Genomic DNA, 27,313 nt, shown 5'->3' on the forward strand with positions numbered 1-27,313 from the left:
TAATTGTTAGTGCGGGTTGAGAGTTCAAAGAATTTAATTAATAACAATAAGTAATCTACTAGTTGATATAGGAGAAAGAATCAGACTTTGATATCCAGAGACAAGAGGAAGAAGTTAAAGACAAGGAAGAAGTTAAAGGGAATCAGGAATTGAGATAGATGGATAACAGATTCGAGACACAACAAAATTGTAATACAGTTTGAAAGGGATTGAAATTGCTCTCCTTGACAAAATTCGCTGGTATCATATTAACTAAGAATTAAATGTATTAATAAAAATAATTTTAGTAATAATCAATAATATTAATACTGAAATATTAATTAGTAATCATAATATAATATCTCTGTTAATAATGATAATTATGACTCTTTATGATAATACCTTATAATAATACTAATAATAAATAAAATTTTAATAATAATGTTAATAATGATATTAATAAAAATATCAATGGTGATAATAAAAATTTGTATTGTTCTAAAAATAATAATAATGATAACCATTAATAATGATAATGGTAATAATAAAATACAAATCTTCAAATCATAAACTTTACTATTATATATAATAATACTGATATTAATAATGATAACGATAATATTAGTATTTAAATGTATTCGATTTCATATATACATATACATAATAATATTAATCATACTAATAACAAAAAAATCATAATTTTGCTAATGTTAATATTATTAATGGTGATAATAATATCAGCAATAATATATATATCAAATTTTATATCTCTTATATAATGATGATATTAATACAGATATTACTATTAATATTAAAAGTTTTAATAATGTAACAATTATATTTTTATTTGCAAGTAAGATTGATGTTATTTCTTATTAACTATATAATTATATTATATATCCTATGCTGACAATTATTGGATATTGAATATTTATATGCTATATATATATATATATATATACATACATATTTATTTACAAATAATTGTTCGTGAATCGTCGGGCATAGTCAAAGGTCAAATGATTACATGAACACAGTTCAAAGTTTTTGAAACTTCAATATTACAGACTTTGCTTATCGTGTCGAAATCATATGAAATTAAGTTTAAATTTGGTCGAAAATTCCCGGGTCGTCACATTTCCAGCCTACAATCTAGAAGCCCACCTTCTAGATGTTCAAAGTAGCCTTCTTTGAACACCATGTGGAAGTAGCAAAGTTGAAAACGGTGACGACCGCCAACCTTCCACGTTCACACGTCACCTTCCTCGTTCACACCTATCTACCGCTATAAGATCTTAGCTATAAATAGAGATGCAAACCTCAATTGTAAATCATCCCAAATCACTCAGAGAAGTGTAATCACAACCTTGAGAGTGTGTGTGAGTTTGAGAGTTTTTTTAGAGTTTTTATAAATACTCGTGGAATCTATTCTTGTGAGTAATAGAGTTATTTTTCTCTCAAATTTGTATCTCCCAACGTTCAGGCGATCATCTCTTCCTAACAAGTGGTATCAAGAGCTTGGTTAGAGACGTTGGTCGAGTTTTGGGTTTTCTGAAGTTTTCTCAAAATTCAATTTTGAGTGTACCATTGGATTCGTCTCGTCGAACCGAGTCCAACGCAAAAAACGGTGACTTAAACGGAGTTTTAACGAGCCCAGAAAACGCGGTCAAAGTTTGGTCAACTCGCCGGAATCTCGCCGGAGAAGACGACCGGTGCCGGAATTTTCGCCGGAGAAGAAAGAACTGTAGCAGCCCCGTAGCAATTCACTGTAGCAGTTGGCGGCACTGTAGCAAGTTCCTGTAGCAGTACTGTAGCAAGTCCCTGTAGCAGTACTGAAATTTTACAATTTGGTCCCTGAAATTTTCAGAATTTCATTTTTGGTCCCTGAAGTTTATAAAAATTATAATTTTGCCCCGTAAGTGGAATTTAAGCAGCGAAGTGTCTATTCCACCATTTTCAACCGTTCCGGACGTAACGGTGATATCTGTTTTCTACAATTCAACCTCGTTTGTGTTGAAAAATTATTTGTAAGGTGATAATGTCCATAGAAGAGTCAACATCATCTTCGGGAGCTATGATTATGCTCACAGCCACAAACTACACGCTGTGGAAACCTCGGATGGAAGATCTCCTTAGCTGTAAGGATTTGTTTGATCCTATTGAATTGAATGGTATAAACCCTGATTCTGCCAAAGAGAAAGAGTGGAAGAAATCAAACTGAAAAACTATTGGTCAGATCCGTCAATGGATTGATCATAGTGTCTTCCACCATGTTGCACAAGAGACAGACGCATATGTCCTCTGGAAAAAGTTGGAGGACATGTACCAGGCCAAGACTGCTCGGAATAAAGCCCTGCTGATGAGGCGTTTAGTCAACATGAAGCTCAAAAGTGGAACTTCAGTTGCCGAGCATACCAGTGAGTTCCAGAGCTTGGTCAACCAGTTATCGTCTGTAGAGATGCCTCTTGGCGATGAAGTTCATGCGCTATTGCTACTTAGTTCTCTTCCCGATAGCTGGGAAACGCTGGTCGTAACACTCAGCAACTCAGCTCCGAATGGAAAACTTACAATGTTAATGGTCAAGGATGCCATATTCAGTGAAGAGGCAAGGAGAAAGGACATGGGCACAGATCAGACCCATGCCTTTGTCACAGAGAATCGGGGGAGACAGCGAATGAGTAGCAAAAATATATGGAGAGGCAGAAGCAAGAGCAGGGGCAGGTCTGCTGATGACAGAAAACCAACATATAAATGCCATCATTGTGGATTAGAGGGACATATGAAGAAGAACTGCTACAAATTGAAAGAGGAACAAGATCAAAGCAGTTCACAGTCGAAGAACAAGGGTGGAGAAACATTAGTGACTATCTATGGTGAGGTAGCTTATTGTTCAACCCATGATGAGACATGCCTTCACGTCTCACGAGAAGAAACAGAATGGGTGGTAGATACTGCAGCTTCCTACCACGTGACTCCATACAAGGAATACTTCACAACATACAAAGCTGGTGACTTTGGAGCTGTGAAGATGGGAAATTCCAGTTCCGCTGAGATTGTCGGAATTGATGATGTCAAGATAAAGACAAGTTCCGGGAGCACAATCACTTTGAAGGATGTTCGCCATGTGCCAGATCTTCAGCTGAATTTACTTTCTGGGGTAGCTCTAGACAAACAAGGCTATGATAGTCATTTCAGTAGAGGCACATGGAAATTGTCAAGAGGCGCTATGATAGTCGCTCGAGGACACATTTGTGGCACACTATACAAAACTCATGTGAAGATTTGCACAGACAGCATTAATGTTGCAGAAAAGGAGGCTTCACAAAATTTATGGCACCAGAGACTCGGTCACATGAGTGAGAAAGGGTTGTCTACCCTAATAAAGAAGAAGCTTATCAATGTAGACAAGGACGCTGCACTAGATCCTTGCAATCATTGTCTGTTTGGTAAGCAGCATAGAGTCTCGTTTAGTTCCTCTTCAACGAGAAAATCAGAGTTACTCAGTCTGGTACACTCTGATGTTTGCGGACCCTTAGAGGTTGAATCAATTGGCGGCAACCGATATTTTCTGACGTTTATCGATGATGCTTCTCAAAAGGTGTGGGTATATTTCTTGCGGACGAAGGACCAGGTATTCGATTACTTCAAACAGTTCCATGTCATGGTCGAACGTGAGACAGGAAAGAAGTTAAAGTGTCTTCGATCCGACAACGGCGGTGAATACTCTTCCAGGCAGTTCGATGCCTATTGCAGATCATATGGCATCCGACATGAGAAGACAGTTCCACGTACCCCTCAACACAATGGTATAGCAGAAAGAATGAACCGAACAATCATGGAACGTGTTCGGAGCATGCTCAGTATGGCTAAGCTGCCAAAGCCATTCTGGGGAGAAGCAGTCAGAGCCGCATGTTACTTGATCAACTGATCTCCATCAGTACCACTGAATTTTGAAGTTCCAGAGAAAATTTGGTCTGGAAAGGACCCATCATACTCTCACTTAAGAGTATTTGGATGTTTGGCGTACGCACATGTATCCAAGGAGCTCAGGCAGAAGCTGAATGCAAGGACCACTTCATGCATATTCATAGGCTATGGAGATGAAGAATTTGGATACAGATTATGGGATCCAAAGGAGAAAAGGGTGATCAGAAGTAGGGACGTGGTGTTCCATGAAAGCCAGACAATAGAAGATATTGAAAAGCCCACAATATCTCAGAAGACAAATGTTGCTGCTCAGGTGCCAGAGGCAACAACAGAATCATTCATGAGAAATGAATTTTCAGTGCAAGAAGAAATGCCAGAAGTAGAAGATAATGAGGAAAATGACGGTGCTGAGCAGGGGGAGCCACAACCCCATCTGCCAGACGTTACAGAACCATCACAAGGCCAAGATGATGGTGGATCTCCTCAGAATATTCCAGAAGTTCGTAGATCTGAACGAGGTCAGATTCCATCGAGTAGATATCCAGAATCCGAGTACCTTCTACTTACTGAAGATGGAGAACCAGAGAGTTTTCATGAAGCAGTAACTCATAAGGATAAAGAAAAATGGTTGCTCGCAATGCAGGATGAGATGGATTCTCTGCAGAAAAATCAAACTTATGAGATTGTAGAACTTCCACGCAGGAAGAAGGCACTGAAAAAAATGGGTGTTCAAGCTGAAAAAGGATGGTAGTGGAAAAGTGGTGAAATGCAAAGCACGGCTTGTAGTCAAAGGATTCCAACAGAAGAAAGGGATTGATTTTGATGAGATATTTTCACCAGTAGTCAAGATGACTTCAATTAGAGTCATACTTGGATTGGTCGCAAGTATGAACTTGGAGCTTGAACAGATTGATGTAAAGACAGCTTTTCTTCATGGAGATTTACATGAAGAAATTTACATGGAGCAGCCAGAAGGTTTTGAGGTTTCAGGAGATAACCTCGTATGCAAGCTGAAGAAAAGTTTGTATGGTTTGAAGCAGGCACCTAGGCAGTGGTACAAGAAGTTTGACTCGTGCATGGTGAGTCAAGGGTACAAGAAAACTGCAGCAGATGAGTGTGTCTACATTCAGAAGTTTTCTGAAGGAAATTTCGTTGCTCTTAAACTATATGTAGACGATATTTTGATCGTAGGGAAAGACGCAACGAAGATCAACCAGCTGAAGAAGGAACTCTCGAAGTCTTTTGACATGAAAGACTTAGGACAGGCTCAACAGATTTTGGGAATGCGGATAACCCGAGACAGGAAGAATAAAAGGTTATGGCTATCTCAGGAGAAGTATATTGAACGAGTGCTTTCACGTTTCAATATGACCAATGCCAAACCTGTTAGCATTCCATTAGCCAACCATTTCAAGTTAAGCAAGAGTTCTTGTCCCTCATCCAAGGAAGAGATCGGGGAGATGTCTTCAGTACCATATTCTTCAGCAGTTGGAAGTTTGATGTATGCGATGGTGTGTACAAGGCCCGATATTGCTCATGCAGTGGGAACGGTGAGTCGTTTTCTCTCCAACCCCGGGAAAGAGCATTGGAATGCGGTAAAATGGATTCTCAGATATCTTAAGGGTACAACGAATCTATGTCTTTGTTACGGGGGAGCTGATCCATTCTTGGAAGGCTATACAGATGCAGATATGGCCGGAGATCCTGATAGTAGGAAATCTACTTCAGGATTCATTTACACTTTTGCAGGGGGAGCTGTTTCATGGCAGTCAAGACTACAGAAGTGTGTTGCATTATCCACAACTGAAGCAGAGTATATTGCTGCCGCAGAAGCTGGAAAAGAAATGTTGTGGTTAAAGCGTTATCTTCAAGAATTTGGAATCAAGCAAAAGGAGTACAAGGTATATTGTGACAGTCAGAGTGCTCTAGATTTGAGCAAGAACTCCATGTACCATTCCCGTAAAAACATATTCATATTCGCTATCATTGGATATGAAAGGTAATTGATCGACAATTGCTGAGACTAGTGAAGATCCATACAAAGGAGAATCCTGCGGATATGTTGACAAAGGTGGTGACTCGAGAGAAATTGGAGTTATGCAGAGACATAACTAAAATGTTCGTGGATTCGGCTGGAGGGGGAGAATTGAAGGTTTCCAGCCTACAATCTAGAAGCCCACCTTCTAGATGTTCAAATTAGCCTTCTTTGAACACCACGTGGAAGTAGCAAAGTTGAAAACGGTGACGGCCGCCAACCTTCCACGTTCACACGTCACCTTCCTCGTTCACACCTATCTACCGCTATAAGATCTTAGCTATAAATAGAGATGCAAACCTCAATTGTAAATCATCCCAAATCACTCATAAAAGTGTAATCACAACCTTGAGAGTGTGTGTGAGTTTGAGAGTTTTTTTTAGAGTTTTGTAAATACTCGTGGAATCTATTCTTGTGAGTAATAGAGTTATTTTTCTCTCAAATTTGTATCTCCCAACGTCTAGGTGATCCTCTCTTCCTAACATTTAGAATGCTTCCAAATATCAATGGCCTACAAGTAATTTAGAGTAGTCCCCAATTATATATTATCTCAAAACCCTAGGTTATAACCACACAAATTCAAAACCACTTTAGCCTCATCTAAATTCAATTATGATACCCAAAAATATTTTCTCCACCCTATCTGTCCTTTTCAAATTATTCAGAATATGACATCATTTCAACAATATCCTATTTTTTCTCCTGTTTATGAAGAAACAATTAGTACCAATTATCATAGGCATGAAAAATCTTTCACAACTATAACAAGGTCAATTCTTTAAGGGATTTATAATCTTAAATAGACAACCAAATGTTCAAACATTCTAAAATGAAAATATATAGATCTTAAATTAAACAACACAGTCGGTAAATGTACTATAACAAAGGATACCTTGAAAATATGAATTTCGCATTAGATTTTAACACTTTCTGGCACCCAAACTCGAAGGAGTTTGTCATAAAACGAGCAGGTAGCAACGATAGTTTTCTCCCTTTTTTCTTCCTCGCATAAAGTCCCTCTATACCAATCAGCCCCATAAGCAAGTGACTCGTGCTTGTCGTACGTTTCCACTACTTTGACTTCATTTTCATTGACCTTAACAATGGCAAACCCATTATGCATACAAGCTGCCAAAATCAACCCAGGTACAGCAGAATGGTTCTTGATTCTCCAAACTCCACCCCCTAAATTGATCGATGTTTCGTTAACGGGTCTAGAAATTGATCTCACATCCCATATTCTTAAGTGTTCATCATAGCTTCCAGTATACAAAGTATAAGGATTATGAGGAGATTTAGCAATACAACAAACACCCATCTGATGGGCTTTTGAATTCTGAAATGTCGTTTCAGATGGACTGTTTCTTAAGTCCCAGCCCTTGAATTTGCAGTCGTCTGAACCGGTGTAGACTATATGTGGTTGGTCTGGGTCAAAAGTAGTGGCCCAAACTTCAAAGTCATGGGCTTTCCATTCTTGTAGTATGCTCGTTTTGGTCTCTTCGAGAGAGATAACGGATACTGACCCATTTGAAAGGCCCAATGAGATGGATGTAGCCGATGGGTTCCAGTCTAAGCACAAGCACATGGAAGAACTAACTTTTATGTTATGTACCTCTTTCAACGCATTACCTACATCACTTTCAAGATTTGTTAATATCACTCATGTGATTCAACAAGAAAAAAAAATGTTTTGATGGTAAAGCCGAAGAATGTAGTACCACAACTGTTCAAAAATCAAAGTTATGTCAACGTGAAAAAACCGTTTGGTGGTTAAAAAACATTAATACCTTAAGATTGATTAAAAAGCATTGAGTACCCAAATAAGCAACTTGGTAAAGTTGGGTTCTTTTTGATACCATCTATCCTAGTTAACTTAACGTACCACTATCAGTAGAGTCTTGTAAATGATGAACCCTCAAACAACCATCCGCATCAGCCTGAGCAAGCAACGGACTTGTAACATTGTCTCCCACCGGGTTCCATTTCATATCAAAGATGCCAGCTGTCTTCAACCTATAAAACAATGAAACTTGTCCCATATCGACATTGAAAAGAGATATGCTTCCTGATCTACTAGGTTGATCACCCTCTTGCAGGGTGTAAGTTGAAGCGGCTAATACGTTGTGGAACGAATTGTGAGGACAGAACTCAACAACATCAGCGTTCCCATCTAAGTAGCAGTGTCCCACATCCATAACCTAAGTAAAATCAGAAAATGTTGTATATGATTGTATTCTAATATATTTGGTGGTTGCGCAGAAAATACAAAAACAGATTTTTTAAAATTTCACTTGGGCATTTCATCGAACAGGTTATGGGTGTGATGATACAAATCAACAATATTACAATAAGAACAGTTAATATTTTAAAGAGCCCATCTTGCGCATGAATATGGATAATCTGAGTTAGAATGCGCCAAATACCGTTAATTCGTTGATTAAAATTGGTACTCTGCACCTACCAGTTTGAGAAAAAAACCGTTATTTAAGAATTACAAATTTGTTTTCTATAATAGTTAAAAGAGAGTATATACGATGGGTTCAAAGTCTTATAATTGGGCTTGAAAATGGCCCATTTAGTAGTCAACCGGACTTCAATACGGAATCGGTATTTTATATACGGAAGAATTTAGTAAATATATTTTTAGTAAATATATAATGTAGAATTTAGTTTAATGACCGTAAATTCACGTGTTATGATAAAAAGACATATACAATATTAAGAAAAATATTAATAAAAAATTATGAATATTATCACTTTAAATTCAGCAAATATGATGCAATATTTTCATCTTCTTCGTCTAAGTGTCACTCACTATTTTAATTTCAGAGTTTAATGGAGATAGTTGGAGGTTGTTTATTCAGGTGACTCTCTTTTACCTTGTTGTAAGGGAATGTCAAGGAAACTCATTAGACCAATAAGACAGATTAAAAACCTTATGTCGTTGAAAGAAAAAAACACAAATCAAAAACCTTATATTCATAGTTGCAAAAATCATGAAACAAATGTAAGAGGAAATGAGGATTATTTCATGTAATTTGAAAGCGGTTGTCACGATTTTAGATAAGCAAATAAAAAATATCATACTCCGTATCTTTTATGATAAATACACTAACACAATAAAAGGTAAATCTTTGAACTTCTACCCTTACAAATTAAAACTTCTTCTTCCATCGTTAAAAGTGTAAGATAATTTATATGAAGATCTTTATGATTAACTCCATTTACCACATAACTTTTTACCATCAACTATAGTAGAAAGTGACTATAAAATCTTGCCTTTAGAAAAATGACATTTTTTTCGCCATAACATATAAGACTGTATGCTTTAGTATTTACCTTAATCCTCTTTCACTCTTTGCAACAATATATATTTTGTCTGGGCACTTATTCTTGACGCAACAAAAAAATTAAAGTGAAATACAGACGACAAAACAAAGTCAATATAAAACATAACTCTTCCACGACTAAACTAACTTTAATAAACTTGAACTAATTCAACACACATCATATCTATTTCTCTTTCTTGAATATGCATTATTTTAAGACTCAAATAATCTTGATGCCCTTGAGTCATGCCTCACTACAATTCAGATACCTTATTGAACATTAAGAAAATCAAAATCTACCATATTAGTCAAATATCTTCTAACAACATTAATTTCAACATTACCCGGTAGTTGTGCTTTTCCTTTTTTTTTTAGATTTCTTCATCTTACTAACAGCTGTTAAGCTACATTAAGACAAAACAAACCACTTTACGGTCCATAAAAAATGAAAACAATGTCAAAAAGGGGGTTTTTAGTTTTCTTTAAAAAAAACAAAAAAAAAAAAAAAAACAATTTACGATCCATAGGATGATAAAGAAGTTGAAGCAAAGAAACAAGTTATCACAAAACAGTCACTAAACATACGAACTAATGAAACATGCTATTTTTTAGTCTTTTTAAATGCAAAATAACAAATACACCTTTCATTTTTAAAACTCACAACTAACTAACGATTGAAGCATGCCAAATACTTTTTAACTTTTACCATAAGAATGAACATGGCCTGCTATGACAAACTATACGCTTTCACAAATAAGTTATATACAGAATCATACAATTCATGCCAAATCAGCTTAGTAAATCACAAAAATAAAAAGTAGAAACATGTATCCAAACTGTAATGATTTCAATAAGATTTTACGAACTATTTTTTATTTCAAAAAATACGCAATTATTGTTAAAATATTGGTACAAACTCAAAGTGTCACTAAAAGTGCACCTCAAAGTGCCACTAAAAATCAACCTATGTATTGTGCGAATTTTGCAGATTTCGGTAAACGTGAAACAAAGAGATGTGGCGCATCTCTTCATAGATGCGGCGCATCTATGCACCAAAATGTACCGAAGGTTTTAGATGCGGCATTTCAAAGGGATACGGCGCACCACCACAAAGAGATGCGGCGCATCTCTAAGTGATGCGGCGCATCACTAGCAGATCAGCAGATCTGGACAGGCTGTTAAAGTTAACCCGATTTCTTTTGATTATTTTGGTGTATTGCTTTCTTGTTGGCATACTTTTGCCCATGTTATGTGATTTATTTTCACATGTGTGTTAGGTGTCATCTAGCTTTAATAGGTGGCTTATATGTGTGTTTAATCATTGTGTTTGTGCTTGATCTAGTATTTAAGCAAGTGTAGTTGTAACCATTTGAATAAGGTAAACCATTTACAATACACATTTAGTTTGCACATTCCAAGTTCATATTTTGTTTACTACACTTCTATTCTAGCAAGTTATTTGTTGTCATATGGTATCAAGAGTTTGGTTATAAACTTGGTTATAAGTTTAGTCCTAAGTTAAACTTTGTGTGCAATTACTCAAAGTGTAAACTAGTGTCTTGCTAATCAAAAATGGAAGTCTCAAATGTAAACAATGGAGGTATGTTCAATGGTATGGAGAGACTTGTAGGCAACAACTACAAGTATTGGAAGATGTGTATGGAGGCTTACCTTCAAGGTCAAGACCTATGGGAACTTGTGGCTGGAAGTGATGTCGTTATTCCCATAGAAACTCTTGAGCATGGTGAATCACGAAGGAAATGGAAGATAAAGTGTGGGAAGGCTCTCTTGGCATTGAGGACATCAATTAGCAAAGAGTGCATAGAACACGTTCGTGATATAAGTTCGCCAAAGGAAGTGTGGGACACTCTTGAAAAACTCTTCACAAGGAAGAACACCGCAAGGTTGCAATTCCTAGAAAATGAGTTAGCAATTTCAATACAAGAATGAATGACAATTTCTGAATATTTCTTGTGGGTCAAAAGCATTTGTGCAGAAATTTCAGAGATTGATGATAAAGAGAAGATTAGTGAATCTCGTTTGCGTCGGTATTTGATTCGTGGGTTGAAGAAGGAGTATGTCCCGTTTATAACCTCTATTCAAGGGTGGGCTACTCAACCTTCGGTTGAAGAATTAGAAAATCTTCTCACTAATCAAGAAGCTTTGGCTAAGCAAATGGCCAAGAGTTTTGAGTCCGATGCGGTTTTGTTCTCGAAAGGAAAGAACAAGAAGAAGGTTTCATCCAACAAAGAAGACAAGGAAGCTTCATTCCACAAGAAGAATGAAGAGGAGGAAGAGTCGTCAAGTGATGATGATAGTGAATACAAAGGAAGGAAACCTCCCACATGTTACAAATGTGGAAAGGTTGGTCATATTAAGAGATTTTGTCGTTCAAAAGTCACAAAAGCAAACGTGGCTTGCACAAGCAACGATGATGATGTGAAATGGGAGCAATGTTTTACCATTGACACGGTTATGAAGACGAATCAATGTGATTTTGATTTGGGTAGCTCTCGTTGTATGATCGGTGATGAAACTATCCTTTGTGATAAGGAAATTGTTGATGGTGTTCTTTTCGCAAATAAAAAGAAGGATTTTATTGTTGATGAAAGTTGGGAGCATTGTCTTTCGATAAAAGTTGATGATTCGGTTGGAACTTCTCATGGTGAAAACTCTTCACAAATTTCAGAATCAAGGAGTTATGATGCTGAAAATGGAGAAGCAGGTGACAAACTGGAGGAAAGGAAATCAATAAAGGAGAAAAGACAACCCGGGCATTTCAATGATGATGAGATGGACATCAACAAGGTATGTATATGTTTATCTTCAGGGGGCATTTCCGAGGAACTGACAAGTTACAAGGAAGCCAAAGATTCTCCGGATTGGAGAATAGCAATGCAAGAAGAGAATGGTGCAATGGAGAAGATTGAAACATGGGAGTTTGATAAGAAGCCGGAAGCAAATAATCTGGTTACTTGTAAGTGGGCTAACCTCTTGAAAATGAACTCATATGGAACCATCAATAGGTTCAAGGCTCGGTTTAATGATGATCTTTCGGTTCATTGTAAAATGAAGAATCTGGGGGAGATTGGTTGTTTTCTAGGGGTGGAAGCGGGTAAGCTAGAAGACGGATTTTTAATCTCTAACAAGGGTTATGCAAGGGGTATCTTGGAGCATTCCAACATGGGGGAGTCAAAACACATGATTACTTTGGAACCAAACCTCAAGCAAGAGAAAGATTGTGAAAAGGAGCCAAATTGTGAAAAGGAGCCAAAAGAGTTTACTTGGTTAAAGGGATTGATTGGTGATATACTTCAACAAGTATATGGTGTTGTCAAATTGAATTGTGACAACGGAAGTGCAATCAAGGTAGCTTCGAATTCTATTTTTTGTTCACGTGTTAAGCATATAAAAATGCTTTGTTGGTTTATTCGTGAAAAGGTTCGTAACGGGGATATAAAGCTCACAAATGTAAAGACGGATGATGACTTTACTAAAGCTTTGATGATGACCAAGTTTATGGAGTTTCGAGAGGCGTTGAGAATTGTTGATTGGGAGTTTGCACCAAGGGGGAGTGTTAAAATATTGGTACAAACTCAAAGTGTCACTAAAAGTGCACCTCAAAGTGCCACTAAAAATCAACCTATGTATTGTACGAATTTTGCAGATTTCGGTAAACGTGAAACAAAGAGATGTGGCGCATCTCTTCATAGATGCGGCGCATCTATGCACCAAAATGTGCCGAAGGTTTTAGATGCGGCATTTCAAAGGGATACGGCGCACCACCACAAAGAGATGCGGCGCATCTCTAAGTGATGCGGCACATCACTAGTAGATCAGCAGATCTGGACAGGTTGTTAAAGTTAACCCGATTTCTTTTGATTATTTTGGTGTATTGCTTTCTTGTTGGCATACTTTTGCCCATGTTATGTGATTTATTTTCACATGTGTGTTAGGTGTCATCTAGCTTTAATAGGTGGCTTATATGTGTGTTTAATCATTGTGTTTGTGCTTGATCTAGTATTTAAGCAAGTGTACTTGTAACCATTTGAATAAGGTAAACCATTTACAACACACATTTAGTTTGTACATTCCAAGTTCATATTTTGTTTACTACACTTCTATTCTAGCAAGTTATTTGTTGTCATATGGTATCAAGAGCTTGGTTATAAACTTGGTTATAAGTTTAGTCCTAAGTTAAACTTTGTGTGCAATTACTCAAAGTGTAAACTAGTTTCTTGCTAATCAAAAATGGAAGTCTCAAATGCAAACAATGGAGGTATGTTCAATGGTATGAAGAGACTTGTAGGCAACAACTACAAGTATTGGAAGATGTGTATGGAGGCTTACTTTCAAGGTCAAGACCTATGAGAACTTGTGGCTGGAAGTGATGTCGTTATTCCCATAGAAACTCTTGAGCATGGTGAATCACGAAGGAAATGGAAGATAAAGTGTGGGAAGGCTCTCTTTGCAATGAGGACATCAATTAGCAAAGAGTGCATAGAACACGTTCGTGATATAAGTTCGCCAAAGGAAGTGTGGGACACTCCTGAAAAACTCTTCACAAGGAAGAACACCGCAAGGTTGCAATTCCTAGAAAATGAGTTAGCAATTTCAAGACAAGAATGAATGACAATTTCTGAATATTTCTTGTGGGTCAAAAGCATTTGTGCAGAAATTTCAGAGATTAATGATAAAGAGAAGATTAGTGAATCTCGTTTGCGTCGGTATTTGATTCATGGGTTGAAGAAGGAGTATGTCCCGTTTATAACCTCTATTCAAGGGTGGGGTACTCAACCTTCGGTTGAAGGATTAGAAAATCTTCTCACTAATCAAGAACCTTTGGCTAAGCAAATGGCCAAGAGTTTTGAGTCCGATGCGGTTTTGTTCTCGAAAGGAAAGAACAAGAAGAAGGTTTCATCCAACAAAGACGACAAGGATGCTTCATTCCTCAAGAAGAATGAAGAGGATGAAGAGTCGTCAAGTGATGATGATAGTGAATACAAAGGAAGGAAACCTCCCACATGTTACAAATGTGGAAAGGTTGGTCATATTAAGAGATTTTGTCGTTCAAAAGTCACAAAATCAAACGTGGCTTGCACAAGCAACGATGATGATGTGAAATGGGAGCAATGTTTTACCGCTGACACGGTTATGAAGACGAATCAGTGTGATTTTGATTTGGGTAGATCTCGTTGTGTGACCGGTGATGAAACTATCCTTTCTGATAACGAAATTGTTGATGGTGTTCTTTTCGCAAATAAAAAGAAGGATTTTATTGTTGATGAAAGTTGGGAGCATTGTCTTTCGATAGAAGTTGATGATTCGGTTGGAACTTCTCATGGTGAAAACTCTTCACAAATTTCAGAATCAAGGAGTTATGATGCTGAAAATGGAGAAGCAGGTGACAAACCGGAGGAAAGGAAATCAATAAAGGAGAAAAGACAACCCGGGCATTTCAATGATGATGAGATGGACATCAACAAGGTATGTATATGTTTATCTTCAGGGGGCATTTTCGAGGAACCGACAAGTTACAAGGAAGCCAAAGATTCTCCGGATTGGAGAATAACAATGCAAGAAGAGAATTGTGCATTGGAGAAGATTGAAACATGGGAGTTTGATAAGAAGCCGGAAGCAAATAATCTGGTTACTTGTAAGTGGGCTAACCTCTTGAAAAAGAACTCATTTGGAACCATCAATAGGTTCAAGGCTCAGTTTAATGATGATCTTTCGGTTCATTGTAAAATGAAGAATCTGGGGGAGATTGGTTGTTTTCTAGGGGTGGAAACCGGTAAGCTAGAAGACGGATTTTTAATCTCTAACAAAGGGTTATGCAAGGGGTATCTTGGAGCATTCCAACATGGGGGAGTCAAAACACATGATTATTTTGGAACCAAACCTCAAGCAAGAGAAAGATTGTGAAAAGGAGCCTAATTGTGAAAAGGAGCCAACATAGTTTACTTGGTTAAAGGGATTGATTGGTGATATACTTCAACAAGTATATGGTGTTGTCAAATTGAATTGTGACAACGGAAGTGCAATCAAGGTAGCTTCGAATTCTATTTTTTGTTCACGTGTTAAGTGAAATGTCCCGTTCTTATTGATTAAAAACGTTCCATATTAATTGATTTCGTTGCGAGGTTTTTACCTCTATATGAGACGTTTTTCAAAGACTGCATTCATTTTAAAACAAACCATAACCTTTATTTCATCAATAAAGGTTTAAAAAGCTTTACGTAGATTATCAAATAATGATAATCTAAAATATCCTGTTTACACACGACCATTACATAATGGTTTACAATACAAATATGTTACAACAAAATAAGTTTCTTGAATGCAGTTTTTACACAATATCATACAAGCATGGACTCCAAATCTCGTCCTTATTTAAGTATGCGACAGCGGAAGCTCTTAATAATCACCTGAGAATAAACATGCTTAAAACGTCAACAAAAATGTTGGTGAGTTATAGGTTTAACCTATATATATCAAATCATAATAATAGACCACAAGATTTCATATTTCAATACACATCCCATACATAGAGATAAAAATTATTCATATGGTGAACACCTGGTAATCGACATTAACAAGATGCATATATAAGAATATCCCCATCATTTCGGGACACCCTTCGGATATGATATAAATTTCGAAGTACTAAAGCATCCGGTACTTTGGATGGGGTTTGTTAGGCCCAATAGATCTATCTTTAGGATTCGCGTCAATTAGGGTGTCTGTTCCCTAATTCTTAGATTACCAGACTTAATAAAAAGGGGCATATTCGATTTTGATAATTCAACCATAGAATGTAGTTTCACGTAATTGTGTCTATTTTGTAAATCATTTATAAAACCTGCATGTATTCTCATCCCAAAAATATTAGATTTTAAAAGTGGGACTATAACTCACTTTCACAGATTTTTACTTCGTCGGGAAGTAAGACTTGGCCACTGTTTGATTCACGAACCTATAACAATATATACATATATATCAAAGTATGTTCAAAATATATTTACAACACTTTTAATATATTTTGATGTTTTAAGTTTATTAAGTCAGCTGTCCTCGTTAGTAACCTACAACTAGTTGTCCACAGTTAGATGTACATAAATAAATCGATAAATATTATCTTGAATCAATCCACGACCCAGTGTATACGTATCTCAGTATTGATCACAACTCAAACTATATATATTTTGGAATCAACCTCAACCCTGTATAGCTAACTCCAACATTCACATATAGAGTGTCTATGGTTGTTCCAAAATATATATAGATGTGTCGACATGATAGGTCGAAACATTGTATACGTGTCTATGGTATCTCAAGATTACATAATATACAATACAAGTTGATTAAGTTATGGTTGGAATAGATTTGTTACCAATTTTCACGTAGCTAAAATGAGAAAAATTATCCAATCTTGTTTTACCCATAACTTCTTCATTTTAAATCCGTTTTGAGTGAATCAAATTTCTATGGTTTCATATTGAACTCTATTTTATGAATCTAAACAGAAAAATTATAGGTTTATAGTGGGAAAAATAAGTTACAAGTCATTTTTGTAAAGGTAGTCATTTCAGTCGAAAGAACGACGTCTAGATGACCATTTTAGAAAACATACTTCCACTTTGAAACAAAGAGATGTGGCGCATCTCTTCACAGATGTGGCGCATCTCTTCATAGATGCGGCGCATCTATGCACCAAAATGTGCCGAAGGTTTTAGATGTGGCATTTCAAAGGGATACGGCGCACCGCCACAAAGAGATGCGGCGCATCTCTAAGTGATGCGGCGCATCACTAGCAGATCAGCAGATCTGGACAGGCTGTTAAAGTTAACCCGATTTCTTTTGATTATTTTGGTGTATTGCTTTCTTGTTGGCATACTTTTGTCCATGTTATGTGATTTATTTTCACATGTGTGTTAGGTGTCATCTAGCTTTAATAGGTGGCTTATATGTGTGTTTAATCATTGTGTTTGTGCTTGATCTAGTATTTAAACAAGTGTAGTTGTAACCATTTGAATAAGGTAAACCATTTACAATACACATTTAGTTTGTACATTCCAAGTTCATATTTTGTTTACTACACTTCTATTCTAGCAAGTTATTTGTTGTCATATGGTATCAAGAGCTTGGTTATAAACTTGGTTATAAGTTTAATCCTAAGTTAAACTTTGTGTGCAATTACTCAAAGTGTAAACTAGTTTCTTGCTAATCAAAAATGGAAGTCTCAAATGTAAACAATGGAGGTATGTTCAATGGTATGGAGAGACTTGTAGGCAACAACTACAAGTATTGGAAGATGTGTATGGAGGCTTACCTTCAAGGTCAAGACTTATGGGAACTTGTGGCTGGAAGTGATGTCGTTATTCCCATAGAAACTCTTGAGCATGGTGAATCACGAAGGAAATGGAAGATAAAGTGTGGGAAGGCTCTCTTTGCATTGAGGACATCAATTAGCAAAGAGTGCATAGAACACGTTCGTGATATAAGTTCGCCAAAGGAAGTGTGGGACACTCTTGAAAAACTCTTCACAAGGAAGAACACCGCAAGGTTACAATTCCTAGAAAATGAGTTAGCAATTTCAATACAAGAATGAATGACAATTTCTGAATATTTCTTGTGGGTCAAAAGCATTTGTGCAGAAATTTTAGAGATTGATGATAAAGAGAAGATTAGTGAATCTCGTTTGCGTCGGTATTTGATTCGTGGGTTGAAGAAGGAGTATGTCCCGTTTATAACCTCTATTCAAGGGTGGGCTACTCAACCTTCGGTTGAAGAATTAGAAAATCTTCTCACTAATCAAGAAGCTTTGGCTAAGTAAATGGCCAAGAGTTTTGAGTCCGATGCGGTTTTGTTCTCGAAAGGAAAGAACAATAAGAAGGTTTCATCCAACAAAGACGACAAGGAAACTTCATTCCGCAAGAAGAATGAAGAGGAGGAAGAGTCGTCAAGTGATGATGATAGTGAATACAAAGGAAGGAAACCTCCCACATGTTACAAATGTGGAAAGGTTGGTCATATTAAGAGATTTTGTCGTTCAAAAGTCACAAAAGCAAACGTGGCTTGCACAAGCAACAATGATGATGTGAAAAGGGAGCAATGTTTTACCGTTGACATGGTTATGAAGACGAATCAATGTGATTTTGATTTGGGTAGCTCTCGTTGTATGACCGGTGATGAAACTATCCTTTGTGATAAGGAAATTTTTGATGGTGTTCTTTTCGCAAATAACAAGAAGGATTTTATTGTTGATGAAAGTTGGGAGCATTGTATTTCGATAGAAGTTGATGATTCGGTTGGAACTTCTCATGGTGAAAACTCTTCACAAATTTCAGAATCAAGGAGTTATGATGCTGAAAATGGAGAAGCAGGTGACAAACCGGAGGAAAGGAAATCAATAAAGGAGAAAAGACAACCCGGGAATTTCAATGATGATGAGATGGACATCAACAAGGTATGTATATGTTTATCTTCAGGGGGCATTTTCGAGGAACCGACAAGTTACAAGGAAGCCAAAGATTCTCCAGATTGGAGAATAGCAATGCAAGAAGAGAATGGTGCATTGGAGAAGATTGGAACATGGGAGTTTGATAAGAAGCTGGAAGTAAATAATCTGGTTACTTGTAAGTGGGCTAACCTCTTGAAAAAGAACTCATTTGGAACCATCAATAGGTTCAAGGCTCGGTTTAATGATGATCTTTCGGTTCATTGTAAAATGAAGAATCTGGGGGAGATTGGTTGTCTTCTAGGGGTGGAAACCGGTAAGCTAGAAGACAGATTTTTAATCTCTAACAAGGGTTATGCAAGGGGTATCTTGGAGCATTCCAACATGGGGGAGTCAAAACACATGATTACTTTGGAACCAAACCTCAAGCAAGAGAAAGATTGTGAAAAGGAGCCAAATTGTGAAAAGGAGCCAAAAGAGTTTACTTGGTTAAAGGGATTGGTTGGTGATATACTTCAACAAGTATATGGTGTTGTCAAATTGAATTGTGACAACGGAAGTGCAATCAAGGTAGCTTCGAATTCTATTTTTTGTTTACGTGTTAAGCATATAGAAATGCTTTGTTGGTTTATTCGTGAAAAGGTTCATAACGGGGATATAAAGCTCACAAATGTAAAGACGGATGATGACTTTACTAAAGCTTTGATGAAGACCAAGTTTATGGAGTTTCGAGAGGTGTTGGGAATTGTTGATTGGGAGTTTGCACCAAGGGGGAGTGTTAAAATATTGGTACAAACTCAAAGTGTCACTAAAAGTGCACCTCAAAGTGCCACTAAAAATCAACCTATGTATTGTATGAATTTTGGCAATTTCGGTAAACGTGAAACAAAGAGATGTGGCGCATCTCTTCATAGATGCGGCGCATCTATGCACCAAAATGTGCCGAAGGTTTTAGATGCGACATTTCAAAGGGATACGGCGCACCACCACAAAGAGATGCGGCACATCTCTAAGTGATGCGGCGCATCACTAGCAGATCAGCAGATCTGGACAGGCTGTTAAAGTTAACCCGATTTCTTTTGATTATTTTGGTGTATTTCTTTCTTGTTGGCATACTTTTGCCCATGTTATGTGATTTATTTTCACATGTGTGTTAGGTGTCATCTAGCTTTAATAGGTGGCTTATATGTGTGTTTAATCATTGTGTTTGTGCTTGATCTTGTATTTAAGCAAGTGTAGTTGTAACCATTTGAATAAGATAAACCATTTACAACACACATTTAGTTTGCACAACTATTAGCTCTCTCCTCTGGTTGTCCCAACGGTACAAACCCCATAACCATCTCAAGAATTTTGGGGTGTAAAATAAGCATCAAATCTCCAAGAATTAATTGCCACGAACACCCTCATTCGACTCACAATCACAAAACGAGTAAAACAAGATCGGTCTTGCCGGTGTTTGGAATATCACGCGCCACCAACAGTCAACTGCCGGAAGTGGTTTTCCGGCCACTGTTCAAGCGTTTCCCGGCGATTGAGCTTCAACGGCTTAACTTTTTCTGGCTCAGGAACATTTTTCTCATAGAAAGTAATCTCTTTTGGCTCATGGGTTACAGTTTTGTTTTTCCGACGACGGCTGGCTGTCACCGGAGATTAACTTCTCCGGCGGTTAACTCTCTTTTCCCCTCTCTGTGATTACTTTACGCATGTGCTTTACTATATATATCTTTATCTATATTTATTATATATAACTTTGCTACTTGATATATTTATATTTATCATAATTATAATAATAATATACATAATATATCTGCTGTTCTGTGTTGCATTATTTATTTTGTGTTCTAAAGTAACCGTGCTACTTGCCTTTTCTTCCATTTTGATGCTTGCTTTGTGTAAATTTTTTTCTTAACCTTCCTGCTATCTAGCTTTTGTTTTGTAACTCGTTTGAGGCCTTTTCTTTCTATTATTTTTTGTTAATTAGTGATAGTTTTTTTTGCACTCGTACTATTGTCTGCGTTTTGCTCGCTTTTTTATTTCGGTTTTTTTTTGTAACTCTTTCCTACTAGTGTGTTGTTAATAAGGTAAGATTAACTCGTCACATACACATGGTTACTTGAGGTCATGTCCTACTAGCTTAGGGGCGGGTAGGTCTAGAGGGAGTAGAGATTTTCGTGTTAGGATTAGAGTAGGTAGTTGGAATGTAGGAAGTTTGACGAGCAAATCCCGTGAACTTGTAGAGACGTTACTTAAGAGTAAAGTGGACATATTGTGTGTTCAAGAGACCAGATGGAAGGGTGAAGAGGCGGTTGACATTGGTGACTACAAGTTGTGGTTTTCGGGTTCCAGAGTAGCTAGAAAAGGGGTAGGGATCTTTATAGGGCCCCGTCATAAGGATAATATTGTGGGTGTGGGTAGGTGTAGCGATAGGATTATGTCGGTTAGGTTAGTTATCCATGAGGAGTCTTACATGGTTATTTGCGCTTACGCACCTCATGCTGGTTTAGGCGAAGAAGAAAAAAGTCGCTTTTGGGAATCGTTAGATGAAGTTGAGAGGAGTTGCCCCGCTGATCATCTATTACTTATTGGGGGAGACCTTAATGGACATATAGGAACGATTTCAGACGGATATGTGGGTGTCCATGGGGGCTTTAGGTACGGAGTTCGAAATGAAGAAGGACGCTCCATTCTCGAATTCGCTGTTGCCCACGATTTGGTTGTTGCAAACTCTTTCTTTAGGAAGACGGAAGCTCAGCTAGCAACCTTCCACAGTGGAGGTCATAGTACCCAGATTGATTATTTGCTGCTTCGCAAAGGGGACCTTAGGACCTGCAGAGACTGTAAAGCTCTGACTACCTGGACCTGTTCCACTCAACACAGACTTTTGGTCATGGACTTGGTTCCGCAGAGACGGGTTACTAGGAGAGGGAGACCCGCCCAACCTAGGATCCTTTGGAAGAATCTGAATGAAGAGAAAGCCGAAACTTTCAAAGCATCTGTTTTGGAAAGAGTAAAGGCAGTAATGGATACTGTTACTCATGGGGATGCAGATCAGATGTGGAATAGTTTCGCATCAACTATTAGAGATGTCGCCAAGGAAACCTTAGGTGTGGCAGTAGGGACATCGATAGGACACAAGTCTTGTAGAGAATCATGGTGGATTAGTGATGAGGTTCAAACTAAAGTCGCACTTAAGCAACTGAGGTTTAGGGAGCTTGTTACATGTCGGGACGGGACACGTGATGACAGAACTAGGGCAGAAGAAAGGTATAAAGAAGCTAAAAGAGAAGCTAAGAAGGCCATTGCCCGTGCAAAAGATAAAGCGTATGAAGTTTTGTATAGGAAACTAGACTCCAAAGAAGGAGCAAATGATATTTACAGGATTGCTAAAGCTAGGGAGCGTAGGAGGAGGGATATAGATAACATCAAGTTCATCAAGGATGAAGCCGGTCAAACCATAGTAAAGGAAGACGAAATTAGGAAAAGATGGGAAGGGTATTTCCAATCTCTTTTCGTGGGTGAAGGACCCGGGCGCCAAGAGGACCCGCAGGACTTGGGAATAGGACAATTCCAGAACAGCAATTTCTGTAGGAGAATCAGTCAGGAAGAAGTAAGATCGGCACTACGAAAGATGGGTAGAAACAAAGCTGTTGGGCAAGACCAGATCCCAATAGAGGCGTGGCGGTGCCTAGGTGAGGATGGTGTCAGGTGGTTGACGTGTCTTTACAATAAGACGCTTAGAAGTTATAAAATGCCTACGGAATGGAGACTCAGCGAGATTATCCCCATTTACAAAAATAAAGGGTTTGCCCAAATCTGTGGTAATTATAGAGGCATAAAATTACTTAGTCATACTATGAAGCTTTGGGAGAGAGTGATTGAGACTAGACTCCGACGCGAAACTACGGTTTTCGAAAACCAATTTGGTTTCATGCCAGGGCTCTCTTCGATGGAGGCAATTCATATTTTAAGAAGCGTTATGGAGAAGTATAGGGAGAAACAAAAGGGTCTAGAGATGGTCTTCTTAGACTTGGAAAAGGCCTATGATTGCGTACCGCGAAAGTTGATTTGGAAGACCCTTAACGTTAGGGGTATCCCAAGTAGATATATTAGAGCTATTATGGATATGTACGATGGGGCGAAGGCCTGCGTTCAGACGCATGTGGGAAACACAGAGTATTTCCCGATAGAAGTAGGGTTGCACCAGGGATCGGCCCTTAGTCCTTTCCTTTTCGCTTTGATCCTCGACGAGCTGTATCGAGGAATACAAGAGAACATCCCTTGGTGTCTGATTTTTTCCGATGATATCGTGCTTGTATCGGAAACAAAGGATGAGCTTAATAGAAGGCTGGAACAATGGAGGGAGGCCTTAGAACAAAATGGGCTACGGATCAGTAGACAAAAGACGGAATATCTTAGTTGCGAATTCGGTAGGACTGATGATGAACTAAATATTGGAGGGAACATCAGCATTGGGGACCAGATCTTGCACCCACAAGAGTCGTTTAGATATCTAGGCTCGGTCCTCCACAAATCAGGGAGGATAGACGAGGACGTGACTCATCGTATTAAGGTAGGTTGGTTGAAGTGGAGAGCAGCGAAAGGGGTCTTGTGCGACAAGAAGATACCACTCAAATCGAAAGGGAAATTCCTCAAGGTGGCAATCAGACCTGCCATGTTGTACGGATCAGAATGTTGGCCAATGACGAAGGCCCAAGAGAGAAGGATGGAGGTGGCAGAAATGAGGATGCTTAGGTGGACGTGTGGTAAAACCATGCTAGATATGATCCCAAATGGTGTGTTTAGGGAAAAACTTGGAGTCAGTAGCATCATCGATAAGCTAAGAGAAGAACGACTTCGTTGGTTTGGGCATGTGATGAGACGACCACGTATTGCCCCGGTTAGGAGAGTTGAGGCACTCACGGTCGATGGTGTAAGGAGAAGGGGTAGACCTACTCGTAGGTGGATGGATAGACTAAGACTCGACATGAGGGAGCTTTCGTTGACCGAGGACATGACTTCTGATAGGGATGCGTGGAGGGCTAGAATAAGAATAGTTGAGTAGGGCTACTTTTATTATTATTATTGTTATTGTTATTGTTATTGTTATTGTTATTACTGTTATTACTGCTATTACTGTTATTATTCTTACTATTACAATTATTAGTATTATTATTGTTATTATTATTATTTTTTGTATCACTATTATTAATTATTAGTGTATTAGTATTTGTATTACAAATATTTATTACTATTAATATTTATATGAACTATTATTATTACTATTATTTGTATTACTATTACTATCGTTTTTATTAGTTTTATGTACTGTTACTAATATTATTAAATGAGTATGTTTTTGGTATCTTTGGTTTTGGATGTATGCATGCTTGCTTGGTTGTTTGTACGTATGCACGTAGGTTCTTGTATGTTTGTATGTATGTATGCATGCATGCTTGCATGCATGCAAGCATGTATGTAGGTTTTGTAATGAAGGTGTGATGCAGTTACACACGTTTATGTATGTGAGTTTGTTTTTTATGTATGTATATTTGTAGGTAGGTATGTATGTATGCTTGTTTTTTACTTGTCTGCAGGTGTGGTATATTCACTCATGTATGTATGTTTTGCTAATAGGTTTATGTAGGACTTGGTGTTTATGCTATGTATGTATGGTTGTATGTATGGCTTTATGCATGTATGTATGTACGTAGGTATGTTTCATGCTTGTACGTAGGTATGTCTCATGTATATACGTAGGTATGTCTGGTGTGTATGTAGGTTTAGGTATGTGTGTATGTATGTACGTATGTATGCATGTATGTATGATCAGGTGATTCGCATCGCTCGGTGCATCTTGGGACCATTATGGCTGAGGACGACTTCCCTTGCTCTAGAGCTTGGTTGGTTCCTTTTAGTTGGGTGGTTTCGGGGGTGTCTACCGTAAAGGTGCATGAGTGGTTTTTGGTTTGCTAAGGGTGGTTGGCTCTTTGCTTGCGCAACAACTTCCACCCGGCATGCCCTCGAGTTGCTGTCCACAAGGTCTTTTGGCTCTATTTATTGAGGCAACGACAAGCGTCGTTTTAGTGGCGTCTTGACTGCCGCTCAGAGCCTAAATTGATTCTTAGGCATGCTTTAAACCCCATGAAAATCTAATTCTACCATTTTCATGGCGTCCCCCCCCCCCTTTTTTTTTTATATCTATATATTTATCTATTTATTTTATTTTATTTTATTTATTTATCTTTGTATTTTTTAATTTATTTTTTAATTTCTATTTTTTAGTTTTAAATTTAAAAAAAAAAGTCTTAGTGGCTCTATTTGTTTGTTGTTGTATTCTAAGTTCATATTTTGTTTACTACACTTCTATTCTAGCAAGTTATTTGTTGTCATATGGTATCAAGAGCTTGGTTATAAACTTGGTTATAAGTTTAGTCCTAAGTTAAACTTTGTGTGCAATTACTCAAAGTGTAAACTAGTTTCTTGCTAATCAAAAATGGAAGTCTCAAATGTAAACAATGGAGGTACGTTCAATGGTATGGAGAGACTTGTAGGCAATAACTACAAGTATTGGAAGATGTGTATGGAGGCTTACCTTCAAGGTCAAGACCTATGAGAACTTGTGGCTGGAAGTGATGTCGTTATTCCCATAGAAACTCTTGAGCATGGTGAATCACGAAGGAAATGGAAGATAAAGTGTGGGAAGGCTCTCTTTGCATTGAGGACATCAATTAGCAAAGAGTGCATAGAACACGTTCGTGATATAAGTTCGCCAAAGGAAGTGTGGGACACTCTTGAAAAACTCTTCACAAGGAAGAACACCGCAAGGTTGCAATTCCTAGAAAATGATTTAGAAATTTCAAGACAAGAAGGAATGACAATTTCTGAATATTTCTTGTTGGTCAAAAGCATTTGTGCAGAAATTTCAGAGATTGATGATAAAGAGAAGATTAGTGAATCTCGTTTGCATCGGTATTTAATTCGTGGGTTGAAGAAGGAGTATGTCCCGTTTATAACCTCTATTCAAGGGTGGGCTACTCAACCTTCAGTTGAAGAATTAGAAAATCTTCTCACTAATCAAGAAGCTTTGGCTAAGCAAATGGCCAAGAGTTTTGAGTCCGATGCGGTTTTGTTCTCGAAAGGAAAGAACAAGAAGAAGGTTTCATCCAACAAAGAAGACAAGGAAGCTTCATTCCACAAGAAGAATGAAGAGGAGGAAGAGTCGTCAAGTGATGATGATAGTGAATACAAAGGAAGGAAACCTCCCACATGTTACAAATGTGGAAAGGTTGGTCATATTAAGAGATTTTGTCGTTCAAAAGTCACAAAAGCAAACGTGGCTTGCACAAGCAACGATGATGATGTGAAATGGGAGCAATGTTTTACCGTTGACACGGTTATGAAGACGAATCAATGTGATTTTGATTTGGGTAGCTCTCGTTGTATGATCGGTGATGAAACTATCCTTTGTGATAAGGAAATTGTTGATGGTGTTCTTTTCGCAAATAAAAAGAAGGATTTTATTGTTGATGAAAGTTGGGAGCATTGTCTTTCGATAAAAGTTGATGATTCGGTTGGAACTTCTCATGGTGAAAACACTTCACAAATTTCAGAATCAAGGAGTTATGATGCTGAAAATGGAGAAGCAGGTGACAAACTGGAGGAAAGGAAATCAATAAAGGAGAAAAGACAACCCGGGCATTTCAATGATGATGAGATGGACATCAACAAGGTATGTATATGTTTATCTTCAGGGGGCATTTCCGAGGAACTGACAAGTTACAAGGAAGCCAAAGATTCTCCGGATTGGAGAATAGCAATGCAAGAAGAGAATGGTGCATTGGAGAAGATTGAAACATGGGAGTTTGATAAGAAGCCGGAAGCAAATAATCTGGTTACTTGTAAGTGGGCTAACCTCTTGAAAATGAACTCATATGGAACCATCAATAGGTTCAAGGCTCGGTTTAATGATGATCTTTCGGTTCATTGTAAAATGAAGAATCTGGGGGAGATTGGTTGTTTTCTAGGGGTGGAAGCGGGTAAGCTAGAAGACGGATTTTTAATCTCTAACAAGGGTTATGCAAGGGGTATCTTGGAGCATTCCAACATGGGGGAGTCAAAACACATGATTACTTTGGAACCAAACCTCAAGCAAGAGAAAGATTGTGAAAAGGAGCCAAATTGTGAAAAGGAGCCAAAAGAGTTTACTTGATTAAAGGGATTGATTGGTGATATACTTCAACAAGTATATGGTGTTGTCAAATTGAATTGTGACAACGGAAGTGCAATCAAGGTAGCTTCGAATTCTATTTTTTTTTCACGTGTTAAGCATATCAAAATGCTTTGTTGGTTTATTCGTGAAAAGGTTCGTAACGGGGATATAAAGCTCACAAATGTAAAGACGGATGATGACTTTACTAAAGCTTTGATGATGACCAAGTTTATGGAGTTTCGAGAGGCGTTGAGAATTATTGATTGGGAGTTTGCACCAAGGGGGAGTGTTAAAATATTGGTACAAACTCAAAGTGTCACTAAAAGTGCACCTCAAAGTGCCACTAAAAATCAACCTATGTATTGTACGAA

At 37.7% G+C, this 27,313-nt stretch overlaps 2 protein-coding genes across 2 annotated transcripts; one reads left to right on the forward strand and one right to left on the reverse strand.

The window, feature by feature from the left end:
- Positions 1–6,854: 6,854 nt before the first annotated feature.
- Positions 6,855–8,136, reverse strand: LOC139892487 (uncharacterized). The gene is made up of 2 exons (XM_071875589.1): positions 7,820–8,136; positions 6,855–7,578 (listed from the first exon to the last, which is right to left on the reverse strand). The coding sequence occupies exons 1-2, from the start codon at positions 8,134–8,136 to the stop codon at positions 6,855–6,857; spliced, it is 1,041 nt and encodes a 346-aa protein (XP_071731690.1).
- A 9,367-nt stretch (positions 8,137–17,503) lies between these two features.
- On the forward strand, positions 17,504–18,106 carry LOC139889286 (uncharacterized). The gene is made up of 2 exons (XM_071872248.1): positions 17,504–17,835; positions 17,917–18,106. The coding sequence occupies exons 1-2, from the start codon at positions 17,504–17,506 to the stop codon at positions 18,104–18,106; spliced, it is 522 nt and encodes a 173-aa protein (XP_071728349.1).
- Positions 18,107–27,313: the final 9,207 nt, after the last annotated feature.

Source organism: Rutidosis leptorrhynchoides, chromosome 2 (assembly GCF_046630445.1).
Source record: "Rutidosis leptorrhynchoides isolate AG116_Rl617_1_P2 chromosome 2, CSIRO_AGI_Rlap_v1, whole genome shotgun sequence".
Taxonomy (NCBI): Eukaryota; Viridiplantae; Streptophyta; class Magnoliopsida; order Asterales; family Asteraceae; genus Rutidosis; species Rutidosis leptorrhynchoides.